Here is a 9,048-nt window from a genome sequence, read left to right on the forward strand (position 1 = left end):
CCTGGAAATTGTATGTTGTAGGTCATATTTATTTATGCTGGATAATGTTTGTAAAATTATTCATCTCGTTTTTATTTGTTCGACAAAAAACCTGTTATTTGGCGTGCCCATATCATTGCTTGTAATTGGTCGGCGCTAGGACCGCGCAACCCTCCATCCAGCCCAGCCTTCCATCCCTGCAGGGAGGCAGCGAGCGTCCTCCTCCTCCTCCTCCTCCTCCTCCTCTTCTCGGTCTTCTCCATTCTTCTTCATCGCCATCGACACCCCTCTCTCTTTCTCTCGCTCTTCGAGTAGGACTTGCGAGGAGGCTGCGGTAACGCTCGCCTCGTCGGCACCAGGGCCCCGGAGCGCCCTCCGCCGCGCCCCCCTTCGCCCAGGTCCGCTTCTACGTATGGGCTCACCATGCGCAGGATTCGGGCCAACGCCATCGCGATCCTGACCGTCGCCTGGATCCTGGGCACCTTCTACTACCTGTGGCAGGACAGTAAGCCGGCGACGGCGGCGTCTGCTCCCTCGTCAGTGGGGAACCACCACCAGGGAGGTGGGCGCCTGGAGATCCACCGAGACGACAGGACCATCCCGCTGATTGTGAGTCAGTGCGTTATTGGGATTACGTTGCGGGAAGGTGTGCGCTGCATGCGTGATTGTGATGTTTTTTTTTTGGCGGTGCCTGCATGTGCGTGGTGATGGTGGTGCACTTCCCGCAAGCACCTGCATAAGAGGCTTTCCCTAAGTCTAGGAGCTCCCTGCCTGCTTGCCTCGGGTTATGCTGTGGTGTTGTGGTGGGCGCCTCTCGTGTTGCACGCAGGGCCAGCTGGTGGATTGTTTAGTCCGCGTGTCGCCTTGCATTCAGGTGTCCGTGATTCAGGGGCGTACATGGAAATTTTTCACTGGGTTGTTCCAGGGTGACATGACAGTGAGGGGTGGTCATGCTCTCCTGTACAGATCACTTCATTTCTTACTTAGGTTTGTTCCTGCTTGTAATATGAGTGTGTCGGGCAAGATTTAGATATGTGTGATTTTTATTTCATGCCAACCACGTTGTTTGTTTGCTATGGTGTGAAAGTAATGATTTTGATTGACATTGTAAGAATCAAGTGTTCTTTATTGAAGACAGATCATTTTACAATTTGTGTTTGGATCAATTGTAAGCTTAGTCTTTAAATATGGAGTTAATGACTTGTGGCAGAGTTTCAATGGGTCTCCGAACACCGCATCCATGTAAAAATAACAGGTATCACAAACTTTCCCGAGATGTGGAGCTGGCCAGAGAATTTGGCAAAAATCTGCTGGGTTTTTTTTTTTTTTTTTGCCATTTTTGGTGTTTTTATGTTATTATCTTTGTTTTATGCTACTGTGTTAAGATGTAAAAAAAAAAAAAAAACAGGCAAAACGTCAGCAAAAAGTTGGCCAACTTTTGCTTATTTTAAAAGCGCTAATATTGCTCGATTAATTGGTTGGCCTCTAATATTTAGGCACCATTCTAGCGTAATACAGTGGAACCGTGAGATAAGAGTTTCATTTGTAAATACAGTACGTATCGCAAATAATTTTCCCCCATTGAGATGAATGGAAATGCCATTCATCTGTTTTCAGCAAACACTGATAAACATCATACATATGTTACGAAAGACGGAGAGGAAAAAAAAATCCCAGAAAATAAAAAGATGCTTAAAAAAAAAAATCAACGAATACGCGAATCTACCGATGATGTGAGGGTCAACCGCATTGCCCCGCGCTTGCTCACAGCCGCTTGGAATGTGTGCAAGGCCTTATGCAACCACAGCTGCCCTTTGGAAGGCGAGCGCTCTCTTTACTCTGCGTTGTGAGGTCCTTCAACTTTGCCACTATACCGAGAAAACCGTCACCCATCCTCCAACAAAAACGTCAAGGTGAGGCTGTCGGGCACTTTTCAGTGCCGTACGTCCCCAAGTGACCTATCATAACCGTATCCGAAACATGAACGCAGTCTGCTTTCAAGTGGACTTAAAAAAAAAAATGAAATGGCATTCAGTCATATTGGGATTCTCACTTGAAAGTTTGTGTCGGCGTCTTCGATGAGCTTTTAAGTCACATAATGCCCACTGTGTTTTTTTTTTTTAAATTCAGCCCACCGAGCGCTTACATTTTTAACAGTCTCGCACTGTTTGTTGCATTCATTTATTCGTGAGTGAGGGACTGTAGTTATTTAGCTAGTTAATTAGCGACTTAGCTTGTTTGTTCGCGAAGTAGCTTCTTAGTTCATTGGTTAGTCAGCTTGTTGAGGGTAGTAAATTTCCTAGTCTGTCTGTTCGCCCGTTCATTGGTGAGTTGGTTTGTTAGTTTCTGAGCCAGCCAATTAGTTGATTTCCCATTAGTTTGCCTGTTTATCCATTCATTAGTAAGTCAGTAAGTGAATGAGTGAGAGAGTCAGCTAGTTAGGTGGTTAATTTGTGAATTAGTTGGTCGGTTAATCTGTTTTGTTCGTTTTAGGTCGTCTACTCATGAGTTAGCTTGTTAAACAGTGAGTTGCTCGGTGTAATTAGTTGGGTTCTAAGTTGGTTTCTTTGATTGCTTGTTGGTACTTCATTAGTTGGTTGGACAGAGTTGGTTGGTTCACTTGGTGGGTCTGGAAACTAGCTAGTTAGTTTGTTGGTTCAATGGGTTGGTTTGTAAATGAGCTAATGAATGAACTAGTTAGTTTAATTAATTAGTGACTTTTGTTTGTAGATTCATCAATGTAGTCGTTAATTTTGTAGTTCTTTAGTTAATGAGTTGGTTGGTTCATTTTTAAAGATGAATTTTCCGAAAAAAGTTGGAAAAATGGGTCATATGGTCCAAGCATTTAAAAAAAAAATACAGATTCCCTTAATGACACATGTACTTGAATGACGTGTCTTAATTTTTTTACTTAAGCTTGTAAACAGTCGGCGCATACCCACTAGGAGACAATGCGGTCGTCTGCTTGTACACATTTCTACTTTCGTTTGGTTTGTGGTTATGGTCGGTTTATTGAAAGCTGAAAGCTTCTGTTTCCGTGTGTGTGGTCGTCAGGTGAGCCAGCCCCCACGTGGCGAGCATCAGGATCTTCTGCTGGGTGGCCTGGATGAGAATAAGTACTTGGACGCTAAGCAGCTAAAGCCCGGAGACGACCCGTACAGGGAGCACGCCTTCAACCTCATCGAGAGCCACCGCCTGGGAGCGCAGCGGCCGCTCAGGGACACCAGACACTACAGGTGGCACACGCCACGTCGCACCATCTCATTGATGTTTCAGCTCAGTTGGGTGTCAACAGCAGATGAGGGTGGGGTTGGTGAACAATTGCAAAATTGAAAACTGAACAATTTTACACTTTAACTCATTCAGTACCAGCCAATTCTGGACCAAGTCTGAAAAGATGTTTAAAAACGTCTTTGGGAGTGAATGAGTTTTTAATCACAACAGCGATGCTAATGCTATACTCCAGTTAGATTACAACAACGGCAGGAGAATCTATTAGAGATGAACCTCATCACATTGTAAGATATATGTTTAATGTAGCCGTACAAAATTATTACCTAATTTATCCTCTTTTTAGGTGCGCCTCCCTAAACTATGACGTTGACCTGCCGTCCACCAGCGTCATCATCACCTTCCACAACGAGGCCCGTTCCACGCTGCTCCGCACCGTCAAGAGGTAATAGCGACTCGGTGGTGTTTAGCATTAGCCACGGCCATTTGGGCAAAGTTTAATCTTCGTTTGCCATCAGTGTCCTGATGCGGAGTCCTCCGCAGCTCATTCACGAAATCCTCCTCATCGACGACTTCAGCGCTGACGGTGAGTTTGAAGCAGGCTTCAGATCAGTGAGTCTTGCGTGAAGGGGGGATAGGAGGGGCTATTTTCTGATAACCTCAGGACAGGAAGGGCTTTCACCTAGTGCAAATCTAGCACAAAGCACGGTCTAACCGTGCACGTGGGTGGAGTCATTAGGGCTCGAGCAGCGACCGCTGCGAGTTCCCTATGGTTTCTGTAGCAATTATAATTTTCCATAATAAGCAATTATCATTTTCCATAATGAAGTCAATGCCCGTGAGGATAAGCGGCTCGGATAATGGATGGATTTGCATTTTGGGGGCTCTAAAAATTCACCAAAAAACTCACCAACCTGTGCACACACAAAAAAATGTGATATTAAGTTTATTCAATCATGCGTACAATAAAAAGGTCTGGATCGCTTTTGATTTTGTGGCATGCTGTTGCCGTGGGGATGCGCTGTTTGTGCGAGTGCTTTATAGCCGCTCACAACTCTAGTTAGTTATACATTGTGCTTAACATGTTTTTACAGTTTCATTTATTTGCGGGAAAAATATTTTTAAAAATAGCAATTGTTTAATTTCTACCCCGCCCAAGACTTTCTGCTGTTAAAAAGATCACGGCTGCAGGCCAGTGTCTAAGAAAGTTAGCATGTAGCGCTTAGTATGTGCGGTGTGAGGGCAAGGCATGCCCTGGATGGAAGAGCCTGGTGATTAAGTGGAGACTTAACAGGATTATACTCTCTCCCCAGTTGTCTCCTCTTTTGTCCTTCCACTGCTCACATCTCATCAACATCAGCTCAGCAACCAGTTCTCCCCGTACTCTCGTACAACTTTTTCATCACGAAATCGCAGCTTTACTGTTGTAAAAGTACGACTTCAGTACGACTTGTTTTGTGAAATTCCGATATTTCTTGTAATATTGTAGCTTTTGTTCTTTTCGAGTCTCGTGAAATTTCGAATTTTTTAAATGAGGTGATAAATGTATTGACAGGATAACCCAAAGTTTTCCTCTTAAAATGTTATTTTCCTGAAAAGACCACTTTCGTATTTGATCATTAAATACAAAATATACTTTCATGTTTTTAGAATGAATTATTAAACGACAGCATTCATGTTTAAATGGTGCCAAAAGTGCTGAACAAAGCCTCACATTTATTTACCATTAAAATTATGTCTTTATTCTCAAAAAAATGTCTTAATTGTTGCAAATTTAACTGATGCCTTTTTTTTCTATTAATTTCTGACCTTCAAAATAAAAAAATCACAAAAATAAATTTAGCCCACTTGAGTTTTCACTGGCTGGATTACGACTTCTCTGCTGTAATATTGAGAGTTTCTTCTTGGAAAAGCGTTAGTTGTAATACTCCTTGGTATGCAAACTGGAAGCAAAAAAAAAAAACCCAAAACAATACTAACAATAGCGAGTATTGTGTTTCGCCTAGGTTGTTATTTCCATATAAACCCAGCCGTAATCGTAGCTGGTAACACACAATTGTGTTTAAACGTGTGTTTGGCTGTGTCACCTCTCAGCGTGTGCGCTTGTGACTCCGCTGCGCACTCAGCATGCGTGCAGAGGCCATTACAGAGCGTGTGAACCATTAGCTCATGTTCAACTACTGCAGAGAGGAATAATTAGCACAGCGTCGTGATCTGTGCAATGGCAACGAGATTGGCACGCCGCAGACTCGTTATGCCGTTAGCTGATGTTGATTAAGACCAGCAACACTTGGCTTCATGGTACAAGTGTAAAAATAATTGAAAATGTTTTAATCATTCAGTATCATACTTACAATTTTTTTTAAAATCTAACCAAAAATCCATTTGAGGGGACATTTTATGAATTTTTTTTCATTTTTTTATTTTTTTATGTTTGTGCGGTAATCCTTCGCACTTTCGCATTTCGATATTCTCAAATTCGCTTACAGTACCTCTCCACATGCTCAGTTCAGCACCCACAGATTCACCTATTTACAGATTAAAAAAAAAGATTTGAAAAAATATTAAATATTTTCCATTGTTTTCTTTTTTGGCAAACGACATATGTCTCACAGGCATGAATTCTTTATCCTCTGTTAAAAAACGACAGCCTACTTAATTGTGAAACTCTTCTTTGTGTATTCTGATGGTGTGAATTATGCTGGCCCCATAAACATTTTTCAAAGCAGGCTGTTTATTACTCATGGTTTTTCGCTCTTTGCTAGCTATTTATTTGCTAGCTATTATTTGCTAGCTATTTATGAAATGACACAATCGAGTAAGAATTTGATGTGGCTGCGTGTACCAGGACAAACACACAGCGCCAGCTGTCACACACACTTACAGTATGAGTATTGCTGGATCTTCCATTCCTTTCTCACGCTCATATGCAGCGTCTCGGTACACGCTGTGTGATGTAAGCGGTATTAAAAAAAAAAAAAACAAAGAAAAAAAACAGTAGTGTGCGTACATCTCATTCAATCAGTGAGGATTACAAGTGTGGGAGGATGTATCGCTTGCAGGGAGGACGAGGACATACCCACAATGCATCAGCCGGTTCACAGTCGCGCTCTTAATGCTAAGCTGCTCGTGTGTGTGTGTGCGTGCGTGCGGGTGTGTCTGTTTTTAGCTAATTTTGTTCATGAGGCAACAGTCTCATGTATAAAAGTTACTTTTTTTTTAATAAAGCTAACACTAAATGTTCACTTTGCTGATGCTGCTTTTCAAAATGTGTGGAAAATTATTCGTATTTTTTTTTAATCAAGGGGCTACTCAGAGTGTGGTTCCAAACAGACACCGGGCAAGTTTTTCCATGTCTTTTGAGCATGACGGTTTTTTGAGGGTCGACTGATGACAAATTTCATGTTGCTAAGGGAAACTGCCCTAGCAGGCAATATTTTTAAAAGCAATTCTCACGCATGCTCCTGAACCGAAAGAGCAAATTGGCATTCATTCTTAGACCTGCAAACATGCCTACCAAAATTTTTTGAAGTTAAACCAGCACTGAATTAAAAAAAGAGAGCGCACAACCACATCCAAATGTCCGCTTCAAAGCAGGATGGCAGACTTTTTGTCCACATTTAAGCGGTGCTCAATGCGGTTGACTCAATGTGTGTGTATATTTCATCTGCCTTGACACGATCTGTTTGACTTGCTCAGCCGATGACTGCCAGCTGCTCACTCAGATCCCCAAAGTGCGCTGCCTGAGGAATGGCAGGAGAGAGGGTAAGTGTGCGTGCGTGTGTGCGTGTGTGTGTCTGTGTGTGTGTAAAATTAATGGAAAGGACCTTTGGCAACTGTGTGTCACTGTTAATGCGAAAAAGGTGGGGAAAGGTGTCAAAAATGGTTCTGCTCTCGCGCCTCACAAACAAGAGGCGACAGCATGTCAGCACGTGTTAGTGTTGCCGGAGGCCTCGGTGCTCTCCTAACACAGCCCGACACAGGCACATAATAGACCAAATATTCACAACTCGACAGCCATTTTTTTTCCCTGAGCTTTTCAAGACACGCAGCCCCCTTTCGACACATCCTCACAAAGTTGTCACACCCCAACTCCAAACCTCTTGTCTGAAACGAAGCGCTAACGCCCTCGTTCCCTCAGGACTCATCAGGTCCCGCGTGCGAGGAGCCAACTCTGCCTCGGCCCCCATCTTGACTTTCTTGGACAGCCACTGTGAGGTGAACACTGATTGGCTGCAGCCAATGATCCAGCGTGTCAAGGAGGTACAGTGTACACACACACACACACACACACACAAACACACACATACACACACACACACACACACACACACATACACACAAACAGTTAGGCTATGGTATATTCTGTTGTGTGTCGTGTAGTGATTCAGAGTTCATATCGCTGCAGGCTGCATGTTTTTTTTTCTGTCTTTCTGTAATGCAGCAGAAAGTATCCCAACAATTGGATTAGGCAGTCCGCCAGGGAATACCCCCCCCCGCCCACACACACACACACACGGTCCATGCATAGAAAACAAATGGAGAAGCAGCTTAAGTTGGCTATTGTTAGAAGAAGGGATTGTTGTCAGAACACATCCTGGGGAGAGTATTTGTATCGCACATTTGTGAGAGCCCTCAAAGTCAGAAGATCTTGGATACTGGAATCCATGCGTTGGTTGTTTATCTGGCAAAATCACAAGGACAAAGTCATCTCAAAGGACCCCTCGAACTGGTCGGAATGACTCTTAAAATGGCCACTTGAAACCAAAATGGCAGACTTTCTGTGACTTTTTAGGCAAGGCTTTTGTAGACTTTAGTGGGTTTTCTCATGATAGATGCGTCACCCAAATTGAAGTGAGACCAGTGTTGGAGGCCGAATTAAAAACAAAACAAAAAAAAGTGAGACTTCTTGAGCATGTCTACTCATAGTAAACTACTGTTGCTAAGTGGTCTTGCGGGTGATTAAAATGTGAATGTTTTTTTTTTTTTAATTCGAGACAGTCCAAGCAAGCTAAAAAAATGTTAGCAGTACCCTTTGCTCATCCATTTCGGACCAAAATAGTAGACTTTCTGTGATGATCTCTTGAGTCTTCAGGAAAGTCTATTCATGATAGACATGCCTCCCGTTGATTAAAAAAAAAAAAAAAACCTTTAAATTATCCAGGCTATCAAGACAACGTGGACACTTTGAAACAAAACTGTCTTTCCAGGCGTGTCCTTTTGAGACTTTGTTTGGCGAGAATACTCATGATACACAGTCCGAACAAATTTCACATTGCTTAGAGAGGCATTGTTAAAGAAAAAAAAAAAAAACTCAAAATGGAATGACACTTGATCTGGCTTTAATGACGATAAAATCCTTTCCCCAGGGGCTGGTACCAAATGATGTGAATGCAGTACTTTCCCATGTCAGTATATTCCCCTTGAGTCGAAATGTATCCCGCTTTTGAAAAGGGAAAGTTAACAAGAAGCAGAGCGCAACATGTCATCCGCATTGGACACATCATGTTTATGAGTGTTTTGGTCACGCTTGGATCATGGCCTGATACAAACAATGGGATAACAGGCGTAACTGAAGACAGCTGGGCATGGGAGCGTAGCCAAGCCTCCCTTACTGCAGATCAAAATATTAGAAACAGCTACTAAGCGTTGATGCCCATGTTGTTGCAGGACCATACGCGAGTGGTGAGCCCCATCATCGATGTCATCAGCCTGGACAACTTTGCTTACTTGGCCGCCTCGGCCGATTTGAGAGGAGGTGAGAGGATACGCCGCGATCTCCCGTCGCTGTAACTTAACAGCTGCGAGCACAGCTGGCGAGGAGGAGGAAGTCCCCCT

The 9,048-nt window shown here is 43.2% G+C and overlaps 1 protein-coding gene across 1 annotated transcript in view; it reads left to right on the forward strand.

Moving 5' to 3' along the window:
• The first annotated feature begins 217 nt into the window (after positions 1–217).
• galnt16 (UDP-N-acetyl-alpha-D-galactosamine:polypeptide N-acetylgalactosaminyltransferase 16) overlaps positions 218–9,048 on the forward strand; it is a 17,847-nt gene continuing 9,016 nt past the window's right edge. Inside the window, exons 1-7 of the mRNA XM_019872605.1 lie at positions 218–588; positions 3,034–3,215; positions 3,557–3,655; positions 3,729–3,796; positions 6,910–6,975; positions 7,352–7,473; positions 8,881–8,968. Of these exons, the coding sequence (XP_019728164.1) occupies positions 403–588; positions 3,034–3,215; positions 3,557–3,655; positions 3,729–3,796; positions 6,910–6,975; positions 7,352–7,473; positions 8,881–8,968 (811 nt within the window). The 5' untranslated portion in view covers positions 218–402. The remainder of the gene's footprint in view (positions 589–3,033; positions 3,216–3,556; positions 3,656–3,728; positions 3,797–6,909; positions 6,976–7,351; positions 7,474–8,880; positions 8,969–9,048) is intronic.

Source organism: Hippocampus comes, unplaced genomic scaffold (assembly GCF_001891065.2).
Source record: "Hippocampus comes isolate QL1 unplaced genomic scaffold, H_comes_QL1_v1.1 scaffold92, whole genome shotgun sequence".
Taxonomy (NCBI): Eukaryota; Metazoa; Chordata; class Actinopteri; order Syngnathiformes; family Syngnathidae; genus Hippocampus; species Hippocampus comes.